The sequence below is a fragment of the Lissotriton vulgaris genome, chromosome 6 (assembly GCF_964263255.1).
Source record: "Lissotriton vulgaris chromosome 6, aLisVul1.2, whole genome shotgun sequence".
Taxonomy (NCBI): domain Eukaryota; kingdom Metazoa; phylum Chordata; class Amphibia; order Caudata; family Salamandridae; genus Lissotriton; species Lissotriton vulgaris.
The window spans coordinates 1157319007-1157332800 of record NC_141694.1 but is presented as its reverse complement, the minus strand read 5'-3'; the positions used below and the strand labels follow the sequence as shown (position 1 = coordinate 1157332800).

At 45.1% G+C, this 13794-nt stretch overlaps 1 protein-coding gene across 1 annotated transcript in view; it reads left to right on the top strand.

The window, feature by feature from the left end:
• LOC147708562 (ribosomal protein S6 kinase alpha-2) overlaps nucleotides 1–13794 on the top strand; it is a 1617317-nt gene that overhangs the window by 1455007 nt on the left and 148516 nt on the right. The window contains exons 15-17 of the mRNA XM_086927240.1: nucleotides 4941–5030; nucleotides 6865–7023; nucleotides 8165–8326. Of these exons, the coding sequence (XP_086783366.1) occupies nucleotides 4941–5030; nucleotides 6865–7023; nucleotides 8165–8326 (411 nt within the window). The remainder of the gene's footprint in view (nucleotides 1–4940; nucleotides 5031–6864; nucleotides 7024–8164; nucleotides 8327–13794) is intronic.

Here is a 13794-nt window from a genome sequence, read left to right as displayed (position 1 = left end):
TCATTTTGCTCAGATAAATATTTCCTATTTTTCTAAGCTGTGTCAAGTCTTTTTGTGGTGTGTTCACTGTGTTATTGTGGTGTGTGTTGCACAAATACTTTACACCTTGCCTCTGTAGATAAGCTTGACTGTCCTGTGCCAAGCTAACAGAGGGTGAGCATAGGCTATCTTTTAGTGTGTAGCTAGCTTACCCTGACTAGAGTGGAGGTTCCTGCTTGACCTGAGTACATACATCAGGCAACCAGGGATCCCATTTCTAACAGATACCATCAAGTTGTCCAAAAGACAGGGCCTGTTCTGTTGAAGGCTCTGTGCACCAAACATATATTCTTGACCTGCGCACACAGTGTTTCGGAGGCAACTACTGGAGTGAACATCGTCCTACAGAGATACGGGCATCACTGCAAGACTGCAAAGTGGTCTATCTGCTATATTCTGTAGTCTATGTATCCTATTAACTATACTAGTAGCTACAGGGAAATATCATTGCAGTAGTCTAAGTGTGACTAAATATAGGTGGGCCAAGCCACCAAGGTGTGCAAGAAGGGAAAAATGCAGCACCTTTCATAACAGTCTTGGTTGCAGGAAGCCAGTGACCCAGATTGTTTGGCCTTCCCACTGAAGGACAACACCTAATTGAACAACACACCCAGGTTATATCTGAGGCAGCCACAATAGGAAACAATGCAAGATGGTCTGACCAACAGCTGGCCAACCAGCCATAGGTCATTTTTTTCCAGTCAGCAGTCCTTCAGATTCGTGACCACTCTGCTTCAGGAAGTTTGGGCCACCGTACCTCCTTGGACCAGATTATACCAAATGTGGCAGGCCCTAGCTTAAGGCCAAACGCCTCCTTACAGAGGGTGGTTGTCATTACTCCATTAACAGCTGATTGGCTGGGCAGAGCCCTTCCTTTATATGACAGTCTTCATTTATTTAAGTTGCCTGGTGTATTTTGGACTGTTAGACCTAAGATTCTGCCTGCAGGTGTGGAGAAGGCAAGTTTTCATGGGTAGTCATGGACATTGACTTCAAATGCTTATTAAATGTTGCAAAATGTTCTTAATGTAACCAGTTGCTCCTCTGGGAGCCACTGGATCGTTTCCAAGGCCTGTGATATGTTTTTGGATTTTCAGAGGGTTACACGATAAGGCTAGTTCTGGATCTGCTGGAACTTCAGAATCTCTTTCCATCGGCTCCAGTGTTCACCAGACTATAGAAGTCGGGGCATGGCCCCAACAACCATCCTGAGTGCAACTCCAATAAGTGCAAATTCTGGATCTATCAATGGAGGTGCTGTTTTGAGCAGTATGACCTTGAAGACGATGCTGTTGTTGACAAACATGTATGTGACCATGATCTTCCAAAGATGACTTTAATTCACATTTTCCAAACCAACCAATGCTATTTTGCTGTGCCCAGCACACCAGTCCCTGAAATCATTCACCAACTTTCTTGGTTATACTGGAGGTTGCTGGTGTAAGGACCATTTTGCCCTTTTGAGTACACTGGTTCATATGGAATAATTTTCAGAAATGACAGCAATCTACTAAGCCCACGCGTCTGCAATAGCCTTAGCCTTTCTAGTTAAGGACAATTTCCTCAGCCAAATATGCCTATATAGCAGAGGTCTTCAATCTGTGGGGCGCGACCCCCAGGGGGGTCGTGGAGTCCTGGGAAGGGGGTCGCAGATTCTGTTGGAGCGTGCAGCAGTTCCTGGCGTCAGGCTGATTGAGGCCGGGTGATCACGGTGGAGGCCTAATTCACGCCTCATTAACAAGTAAAGGTCTTCTGAAGACCTGTGAAGTACTCGGGTGTGCCTTTCTGTGTGTCCCGAAGCTGTTTCAGCCGGGCTCACTTACACGTGCTGGGGAGTGGGGGGGGGGGGGGTGTCTGGGGGAGGAGGCTGTAGCCCTTTTCGTTCAATCAATGGACTTAGCTGTGGGGTTTATTTTTATTTTTAACGTTTTATATAGCGCTAGCTTAACCCGTAGGTATCAGAGCGCTTTACAAACACACATAGCAAACAGCAGAAGGACATTACAGTCATTGGTTCAAGTCCCACATACCTGGCGCCTGTGCAGGAGAAATGTGCCTGAAACTGTTCTTCACCGTGAGGTGTTTATACAGCCTGTCTGCCCCCCCCCCCCCCCCCCCAAAGCAGGGAAGCACAGAGATGCCCTCCCATGAGAGAGGAAGAAGGAAGAAGACACAGAGAGATACTGACCCCACCCCCATGAGAGAGGCACAGAAAAGGTGGGTGGATGAAGGATGAATGTATGTATGGATGGAAGGATGAAGGGTGGGTGGATGGATGGATGGATGGATGGAAGGAAGGATGAAGGATGGATGGGTGGATGTAAGGATGAATAGATGGATGTGTGAAAAGGTGGGTGGATGAATGATGAGTGGATGGATGTAAAGATGAAAGGGTAGATGGATGGATGAAGGATGAATGGATGGATGTGTGAAAAGGTGGGTGGATGAATGATGAGTGGATGGATGTAAAGATGAAAGGGTGGATGGATGGATGAAGGATGGATGGATGTGTGAAAAGGTGGGTGGATGGATGGATGACAGGGTGGGTGGGTGAATGATGAGTGGATGGATGTAAAGATGAAAGGGTGGATGGATGGATGAAGGATGGATGGATGTGTGAAAAGGTGGGTGGATGGATGGATGAAAGGGTGGGTGGATGAATGATGAGTGGATGGATGTAAAGATGAAAGGGTGGGTGGATGGATGGATGAAGGATGGATGGATGTGTGAAAAGGTGGGTGGATTGATGGATGAAAGGGTGGATGGATGAAGGATGTATGTATGGATGGATGTGTGAAAAGGTGGGGGATGAATGATGGGTCGATGGGGATGGATGGATGGATGGATGGATGGATGGATGGGTAGGTGGATGGATGAAGGATGGATGGATGAAAGGGTGGATGGATGAAGGATGGATGGATGGATGGAAGGACAAAAAGGTAGATGGATGAAGGATGGATGTATGGGTGGATGGAAGGATGAAGGGTGGGTGGATGGATGGATGGATGGAAGGCAGGATGAAGGATGGATGGGTGGATGTAAGGATGAATAGATGGATGTGTCAAAAGGTGGGTGGATGAATGATGAGTGGATGGATGTAAAGATGAAAGGGTAGATGGATGGATGAAGGATGAATGGATGGATGTGTGAAAAGGTGGGTGGATGAATGATGAGTGGATGGATGTAAAGATGAAAGGGTGGATGGATGGATGAAGGATGGATGGATGTGTGAAAAGGTGGGTGGATGGATGGATGAAAGGGTGGGTGGATGAATGATGAGTGGATGGATGTAAAGATGAAAGGGTGGATAGATGGATGAAGGATGGATGGATGTGTGAAAAGGTGGGTGGATGGATGGATGAAAGGGTGGATGGATGAAGGATGTATGTATGGATGGATGTGTGAAAAGGTGGGGGATGAATGATGGGTGGATGGATGGATGGATGGATGAAAGGGTAGGTGGATGGATGAAGGATGGATGGATGAAAGGGTGGATGGATGAAGGATGTATGTATGGATGGAAGGACAAAAAGGTAGATGGAAGAAGGATGGATGTATGGGTGGATAAAAGGTTGCATGAATGAATGATGGATGCATGGATGGATGTGTGAAAAGGTGGGGGGTGAATGATGGGTGGATGGATGTATGGATGAAAGGGTGGATGGATGTATGGATGGAATAATGAAAGGGTGGATGGATGAAGGATGGATAGGTGAAATGGTGGATGTATGGATGGAAGGATGAAAGGGTGGATGGATGAAGGATGGATGTATGGATGGATGGGTAAAAGGTTGCATGGATGAATGATGGATGGATGGATGTGTGAAAAGGTGGGTGGATGAATAGATGGGTGGATAGGTAAAGGATGGACGTATGGATGGAAGGATGAAAGGGTGGATGGATGTGTGAAAGTGTGGGTGGATGAATGATGGATGGATGGATGTGATGAGGTCTAACAGGCGCATTTATGGTTGTCGATAGTTGTTGATGATGAGGAGTACCAGTTTCTAGAATCTTTTGTCGTAAGGGGGTCCTTACGCCTAAAAAGGTTTTACAAGGGGGTCTCGGCATCAAAAAGTTTGAAGACCTCTGCTATATAGTGTAAACACCCCACTATTGCATCCTGCATCTTGTCCTGATGGACGTGCACGCCTATGTAAATTTAGCTCATGTGAGTCAGGCAAGCAAGGGATGTGTAATGATTTTCCTTCTCTTTATGTCAACTGCCAACCCAGACAAATAGCAAAGCAGTAAAGTGTCATCACCCCTATGGTTTCTTAAAACGCTCACTGATGTGTTGTTTGCATAGGGAGCGTTGCATTTTATTAAAAGCAGCAATACTCATAAATGTGTGCACATAACACGCTTCCTATGCAGCATTCAGATGAGGTAGGAACTGACACGGACTTGATGCAATCTTAGGTGAGCACTTTACACTCTGAAGAGGAAGTGTGCCCTCGGGCGACAGCATGTTGTCAATTTATACTTACGTTGGGAAGTCAGTGTGCTCAAAGGAACAGCGCGAGCGTAAGGTTTTGTGACGCAGGAGAGCAATCGCGCCGCTCTTGAGTGGCATCAAGGGAGTGCTGGGGAGAACTGCTTGTGGCACCCTAAATAGCCTCCAAAGGGTGGGCACGAGGCGTGCTGCCGCCATTTGAGCAGCAGGTGTTACAGGGCCATTACACCTATTGATTGGCTACCAGGGGTTCCGCGCGCAGGACGAGCAAAGAAAGGTTCGAATATGCAATCTACGGAGAGCCTTGAGGAGAAAAATCTGCTTCTTTCTTCTTACTATTCTTAGTATTTGCTATACTGATTTATGTAGCTTATTGTAATGTTGATTAGAGGCTCTTGTCCTGTCTGGCAAGCCAGTTTAATTTCTTGTCCTCCCTCTCTTACAGATTATCGACAGAAGCAAAAGGGACCCATCGGAGGAAATCGAAATCCTGCTGCGATATGGCCAGCATCCGAACATCATCACCCTTAAGGATGTAAGCACATTCTTAATATCTGATGCCTGTCTTTATTTACAGAGCTGTGGGCGTTGTCTCAAGGTAGCCTCTTTGCTCCTATTCTTGTGTAAGTGCCTTCAAAATCAGTTTATCTCTGTGAGTGGAATCTTTTTTGGCCTGCCCTGAATTTTTCACTATCTTTGTTGCAAGATGAACGATGATGGCTAGTTGTAAAACATAATTCAGCGAATAATCCTGTTTTGGAATGCGATCCAAGGTAATATAGATGAGGACATCCTGTCAATGAAATTTCCAAGTGGCACAGTATTGAAAAGCCGGACACACATACCTAAGCTGTATCTAACCCATCTAGTTTCACCTGTACAGAGAGAGTATGGCCAAATACGTCAAAGTTCCTTCAGATAAGGGAGGGACACTCATGAATACACTTTAAATGGCTACTATGTGCAAATCTTCTTCTGAAACATTTGTATTTATTGAGGCCGAGTCACAAAAGCACTTATGAGGAAAAGAAGGAGTACTACAGAGATAATTGCTGTACCTGTGACCCCCTTTCACCCTTTCCCACCATTCAAAGCTTGTTTCCAGTCCAGGGAGGACCTGACCTGGCAGTTCGGGCTGGACGGTTCCCATTGGGCATAGGGTTAAGACTGATTTGCATATGGCTGGGTCCAAACTGGAATGACGTGGTGAGGAAAAAAACAATAGATTTAGGCCCAGATCTCTGTACTTGGGTGAATGTATGGCATTGTTCTGCATTCTGTCCATCAATAGTTCTTTTTGCATTTGTCACCCTGAGTGGGCCTGGTAGGCCCAGATGTGGGTCCTCTGCTCTCCATGCCACTGAAGTCAAGCTATCCTGGCCGAAACTTGTCCTAGGATGCTTGTTTCCAGTCCAGGGAGGACCTGGCCTGGCAGTTCGGGGTAGACTGTTCCCATTGGGTGCAGGGTCAAGACTGATTTGCATTTGGTTGGGTCCAAACTGGAATGGCGTGGTGAGCAAAAAAACGATGGATTTAGGTCCAGATCTCTGTACAGGGGTGAATGTATGACATTTTTCTGCATTCTGTCCATCAATTGTTCGTTTTGCATTTGCCCATTTACAGTGCATTACTTTGCTAAGTTACTATTCAGTACTGCATTCTCAGCCATAGTCCTTTTCTCGACGAACAATTGGAGGCATGCCAGCTGACATCCTCCAACTAAAGAATCAGTAAACTTGATAAATAATGCTAGTCGTGGCATCCTGTTTCATCAGGAGTGTTTCCTTGCGGCTCTGTACAATCCAAGATTTCATATTAGGCTCATTTTAGGTCTGCTGCACTGGTGTTCTGGCACAGTCACTCAAGTTCGAAGCAAAAACAATAAATGCCATAGTTTCTTTTTTTGTGACGGGAATATTTTATAATCACTTCAGAGTTCCCCCCGGATTTCCTTGATTAGAGGTGTCAAATATTGGCCAATATTTTCGCTATCCTGTAGGGTACGAGGGCCACAAATGTATTCATTGAAAATTGCCTCTGTTCTTAATAATTAAAATTGTCTTACAATGCTACAGGGAGATTCAAGGTGTTAGTCTTAATTTCAGGGCAATTTTATAAATGTATCATTTCATTAGGACTTGTCACCGGTAATACAATCTGTAAAATGACTAGTAAACAGAGCGGAGCTCCTTTAATTCAGGAAAACTATGAATCACTGCCATCCTTAAGATATTTTTAGAGTCTGCAGAAATATAAGGATGTTTTGTGTTCATCTTGTAATACAATTATATGCATTTTTCAGTTTGCCTTAATCACCAAGTGGGTACTACTCCTGTCCAGTCATAACCCAGGCATATTTATCATCCCAGGTCTACGATGATGGCAAGTACGTCTATCTGGTGATGGAGCTGATGAGGGGAGGAGAGCTCTTGGACAGGATTCTGCGGCAGAAGTATTTCTCCGAACGAGAAGCTAGTGCTGTGCTGTGCATCATTACCAAGACAGTGGACTACCTGCACTCCCAAGGAGTAAGTAGAGGTGTGCCAAGCCAACTGTCTGTGGTAGATATGAACAGCCGAAATAATGAGAAGACTGTTTATGAGGATCTGTATTCCACACATTCTAAGCATGGTAGCTTAACACAACATTATAGTGTGAACACGTCACTTCTAAAGAGCTTCTATTAATGCACATCACAAAGTCACTAGACTTGGTAAAAGAGGTTCGAAATTTCAACAGATGGGCCGTGAATGACCTCGAGCAGAAATCCAAGTTCCTGTGTGAACCAGGAACCCAATCAGTAACTGAACTCGGAAGCGGCTAGCGTGAAAATCTTGGGGAACAGACACGGGGCAAAAGGATCATGCTGTAAGGCACTGACGACCCATTCTATGGCAAAGGTGAATGAGTTCATTATCTATTGCGCCACTGGTAGTAGAGTGTCATATTGCCTGAACAAGCAGCATGCATTACTCCTGGGTGTGCAGGGAGGGTGACAATATGCCCATTTAGGAAGGGTGGTAAACTCCCAGCTCCACACCCGTTACATATTGACTTACCGATTCTGTTGATAATACCGTATCAAACAAGGAGCAATTTAATATTTGGGTCCGGGGGAGTCGGACAGTTTATCAACTCTAAAGAGTGACTGGTGCCTGCAAAATACAGCATTTAGTCACGTGGCAGATGAGACTGACAGCCCTCGCCTGTGCATCATGCATCTAATTTTCCTCAAATCCAAAATCGCCTAAAAACACCCTAGTGTGCACGGTTTTGGTACTGCTCTCCTTCTCCATTGCATAGATCATTAGGCATTTCTGCTCTTTGTAACTTTTTAGTGTTTTTTTTGCTGTTCACCGCTGGAAACTGCACTTACTTCCTTTAAAGATATTTTCTCCCTGTTTCACCTAAGGGTGCCTCTTTTATCCTAAGCTCAAACACAAAGTGGCCTTTTACTTGCAAGAACAACCTGGAAGCAATAACGCCTGCATTATTAATAAGAGGTTAGCTCCTCTGTTGTCTTGGTCTTTGCATTTGTACTGTGACTTGAAATGGAAAGTGCTCAAGTGATTCCAGCAGAACTTCCAACTGGTTCGTCCTGAGAACTCAAAGATGTGTGACTCCAGACCCCATGATTCATTTCACTCTTTTTCTCTCCGAATCCCGCAGGTGGTTCATAGAGATCTGAAGCCAAGCAACATTCTGTACATGGACGAGTCAGGGAATCCCGAATCCATCAGAATCTGTGATTTTGGTTTTGCCAAACAGTTAAGAGCTGAGAACGGACTGCTGATGACTCCATGCTACACGGCCAATTTTGTGGCCCCTGAGGTAGGACGGAACCTACACGCAGAAATCTGTGTTAGAAAAAAAATAGCAAAACCTTATTTTCTGCATATCTAGGGCAACTGGGGTTATTTCTAATTTGGCGGGTGAGTGACATCTTCCAAAAAAAGGTGAATATCCACCACAATTGTTCACAAGTGTATACACAGCAAGAGTGTAAAAGTGAGTCAACACTCCAATGAGGATGGATAAAAATGCATCCATGGTTGGACAGAAAAAACAGCCATCGATTTTTGGCGGCTGTTTCTCATCTGCCAAACACTAAACAGAGGTATGAAACCGCTCCATACTGTTTCCAAGTTGTGCCGTCTGATATTAATGCACTGAATCAGTCACATTCTGAGTTAAATATATGGGCTTTAAACAGTGTCATCACATAAAAACAGGTGCACAGCTGCCCCCTGCGTGATCACGTTTGGTCGTGAAATGGTCGCTGTTGAAGAAGAAGCACCACAAAGAGGTGAGGTAAGTAGAAAGGCTTTATTCGAAGAGCACAGCAATCGAGGTCCCAACGCCAGCTGACCTATGCTCCAACTGGCACTTACAGAACACTCGGCAAGGAACACAGAATGCGTGCAAGAATTCTTGAGCAATAGACACAGAAGAGATATAACATATTTACAACATGTCTTCCTCCTTTAGGGAAAGAAACAAATCAGTATACTAAATGTTACACAGTGAAAACTAGAAATTACAGGAAACGAAAATATAACTAACAGCAATAATCATTTAAATAAGCTGGTGGTCTGCGACACCTCTGGATCCTGGATTCAGTGAACACAGGAACATTCTGATTGTCTTGTGCCTTACCAGAATCAGAAGCATCACTACCACCAACATTTTGTCTACTGAATAAACTCAAAGAAGAATTAGATTCTCGAAATTGCTACCTATGGGAGATTGCCGCCTCGCCGTCTTGTACTACTGGGACACTTGCTGGATCTGCAGAGGGGTTTCTTGCCGCCACCGACCCCCACCATTCCCTGACAACGCCGCAAGGGGAAAACTACTCCTCCCAGCACCACTAGCGGTGCGCACACTGCGTAGAGCGCCATGAGGTGCTGAAAAGGGGACCAGGGCTCCCACAGCGCGGGACGCATGCAGGCATTTCCGGGCCAAGGGCAGGCCCGTCCGAGCCCGTCAGAGCCAGGAGGAGACTGGGCTGGGCCACCCCCTTCATCGAACTTCTGTCCTACTGATCAGTTATCTTGTTGTTTTTAGCTGAGTGACTCCAAGTACCTACTACGAGTGCTATGAGTAAGGGTAAACGCAATGGAGGGAGGACCTGGGGTGGTGGGCACATTGGATGCCTTTTTGACATTAGCAGAGTCTGTTTTAATACATGAAATAGAGTTGACAGAAAGGAGACTCTCAATAGATCCTCGTATAGCCTCCTTGGGGTTCCTTCCACATCTCCATTACTAATCCCAGAGTCTGGCGTTGCAACCAAATGTATGTGGAAGGAATAAACCAAAAAAAGAAGGCACGTGGCCTGCCCAAATCCACCCACCAGGTATGCAACATTTCTAAAACAAAAGCAACTGTCCCGGGAAGTGAGGGTGGTTCTACCACTGTTAGAAGCGGGGTTACTGAAAGTCAGGTACAAATGTGATAATAGTAATCATGAAGATGTTATAGCCAAATTAGAAGAGAAAATTACGGCTATGCTGAACCCGCTGTTGACAAAGTTGTCCAGCATAGATTTAAGATTAGCTAAGATCGAACAACACCTTCTTCACACAACACCTATGGAAAGTGAGGGTGTGTGTTCATAGATTGGTTGGCCCAAGACAATCTAGTGTGCCAGAAGGTAATATCTCCACTGATGTGGCTGGCCACCCCACCCTCACCACAGTGAAGGTTCCCTCGGTAAATCTACAGAGCATGCATGCACCAACAGCCCATGTTACCCCTTGTAACGAACAAGTAGAGTGTCAAAACTTAAGGCCGTCATCAGGTGGTGTAGTGAGTGCTAATAAGATTCTCCATCTCCCACAAGAAGCTACACCCTATACCATTATTTTATCGAATGTGCCAATACTCCACCTCAGTGGCGATGAACATTGGTCATCGCTCAAAAATAAGGCCCTCCATTTGTTGAATGTCAGAACTGGTCTGGGTAACCATTTATTTAAAGAATATAAAATGATTCGTAGAATTCCCTGGGTAGGGAAAACACCAAAAACCCTTAAAGGAGATTGTGTGGTTCTGAGCTTTGGGTCCCAGCGCCTAGTAAGAACTATTCTAGATAGGGCTGGGTCAGGACACCTAAGCAATGGCAATATTAGTATTCTGCGGCTAGGCTTCTTCTATAGGAATATTCCATCTAATGTAAAAAGAAGAGATGATCCTAGGAATGCAGTGCCACCCCCAGGACTCTACAATTACATGGTTCCCATCCATAATAGATTTGAGCTTTACTCCAGTCTCAAGGATATTGATTGACTAGGATCATGTATGGGCAGTAATAGGCCGATGCCCCTCACAGTTGAGCCAGGTGAGGGAGACTTGGCATTAGGATTTAACAATTTAGGAGAACCCTCTCCAGTAATACCGAATGGTGAACATGGGTTTAGTAGCCAAGATGTATCTTTGGTGGACATGGGAGTGTAGCTCTAACCCTGATGGCAACATCTTGAATGCAAGGGTAACTGGTTCCGTGGAAGCATGTGATACTTGCAATTCGCTGGGTAATGACTGTAATCAGGGTGCTAGTGTAGGACTCATACTAGCCTCATGGAATGTAGCGGGTCTCCAGCGAAAAACTGTTTCAGCAGAGTGGTCCACCTTTATTGAAGGCCATGATATATTGTTTTTCCAAGAGACCTGGGCACTGGAGTATGTATTTCGACAAGGATACTTAAACTTTGCCAAGGTTGCAGAAGGTGGGCAGCGTGGTAGACCAAGGGGGGGACTCACAATTTGGCTTAGACAATCTAGCCTCTATAAGGCGGAGGAGTTTGAACATCAGGATACAGATGGTTAATGTCCCAGGCCTTCTTCTTATTAATGTCTAATCAAGGGGTTTGCAGGGTGGGAAAGCGTCTCCTACAATAGATATCATGGATAGAAATTTAACCGAACATAGAGGTGATAATAATTTGATAACAGCTGGTGATTTTAACTGTACGTTTGAACCCCTGTACCTGTATGATGTTGATTTTAGTGTAGAGGAGGATGTCCAGTGGTCTATTCCTTCGCTGGATCTTCCCCCAATAAAAAAAATTGGACAGGAGCAGCTTCACAGCTGAAAGTGCTCTGTTTGGAACAGGGCGTTCGAGACGTCAATAGGATATCATTCTCAGATAAGCAGGGCTCGCATATTTTTAGCTCCGGTCTGCTTAGTAGTCGTATTGACTATTTTCTGCTCAATAAGGAATTTTGGTCCAATCTAACTGATATGGTGATCTGCGAACACATAGAGAGTGACCATAATCCATTAGTGCTCACACTCCAACCCAAATGTTCTCCTAGTGGCATTGGCATGGAACCAGGAAAAGATCACGTGGAGGCCCTAATGACAAATGATATGAGAAGAGTTAGATGGGCAAATGTGATTAAAAAAGAGGAGCACTTGATGCAAACGAGTGGTTTGATGGCCAATGCATTGGGTACTCTAGAGTCATGTGTTTCTCAGGAAGAGCTTAACACCGTAGCCACGCAGGTCCATGAGGAACTATTTACTAAGCTAAAAGGCTTTTTTATTACAAAAGCAAAAAAAAACCCTGATTGATTCGGGGGTCTAAGGCTTCAGCATGGTATGACACATCATGTCGTACAAAATATAGATTCCTAGCTAGGGCAATCAGGTCACAGAATAGGGACGACATCCGAAGGGCCAGGGCAGAGTATAAGGCAGCCCAATATCGTGCCAAAAGGGCCTGGGATGAACAACACTGGTCAGAATTGCTTAAGGCGTGTTCAGGGAGGAATATGACTACCTTCTGGCACCTGGTGAAATGGGGGAGTGGGGCACCAAGTAAGGTGCCCACAAACTATGTAGATCCAGCAGACTGGCATACAAGTTGGCGATGAACGATAGAAAGTGGGAATTAAGGGATGAAGCATGGCATAAACTGTTGACACCGGACGTTCTGAGAGATAGCAGTACATTTTGGGCCACAGTCAACCAACCTGTCTTTGCAAACTCAGATAATGGCCCAATGGACTGTAACATCACAGATGAGGCCTGGATTGCACATTTTGAGGAGATTTATAGCCTGCCCCTAAACTGCCAAAATTCTGAGGTTCAATTCCCTGAAAACACCTTTTCAAGGTTGACTTTTGAAACCGCTGAGGTAGCGAAGGCCATCGAGGAAATGTCCAAAAACAAGGCGCCTGGACCAGATGGAGTCCCAGCTGATCTATTCAAAGCTGCCCCTACTTTGTGGTCTAAAATTTTAGTAAACGTTTTTAATTCTATTAGTAAAGATAGTATTCCACAATAATGGCTAACGTCGACCATCATCCCGGTTTATAAAAAAGGATCTAGGCAGGACCCCTCCTGCTATAGACCAATTTCTCTGATAGATTCCTCTGTAAAGGTTCTGGGAAGGGTGGTGCTGCATAGATTAAATAATTGGCTGACGGAGAAAGGGATCCTTTCCAATATGCAATATGGTTTTAGGTCAAATAGAGGAACCATTGACCAATGTTTAAACCTGCATTTATTGGTCAGCAAGTATACTGCGGCTAAAGAGGGCAATCTATATCTGGGTTTTATGGACCTATCCTCTGCATTCGACCTAGTCAATAGGTCGAAGCTCTGGATGGGTCTCCTTGAGCTAGGTCTGGACCCTCCCCTAGTGCACTTTATGGCAAACCTCCATACAAACTTATCTGCAAAAGTAAGAGTGGGTATGGATGGACGATGTACAAGGCCGTTTAGTTCTAAAAGAGGGGTAAGACAGGGGTGCATCTTGGCACCTCTGTTGTTTACACTTGTTAGAACCGGCTGTCTCTAGTTGGCAGAGGTATACACTTCTGACAAATAGGGACACTCCTTTTCTAGTCAGGGCAAGGGGATCACACCCTTCGATAACCCCTGCTCACCCCCTTGGTAGCTTGGCAGAGCAGAATAGGCTTATCTCAGAGGCTGTGTGTTAAGCAATTATGACCACATACAGTAATACAGTGAATACACTACAAATGGACACGACACAGTAGTATTATAAAAATAAGTATCTTTATATAAGACTTAGCACAAGACCAAATAACGGCAAAACTGTACACAATCGGAATAAATACGTTCGGGAAGGAAAAAGGATAGTTCAAAGGTAGTTTCTTCTTTAGCACAAGAGTCTTTTACATCAAGCAAATCTTCTTCTTGGAAACACAGTTCTTAGCAACAGGGTAACTCACACGGGAGCTACACAACGCTGGGGCAAAGATAATCCACAGGTTCGGCGTCGACCGCGAGGAGCGCTGCGCCGGGCCTGGAGTCACACGGACCC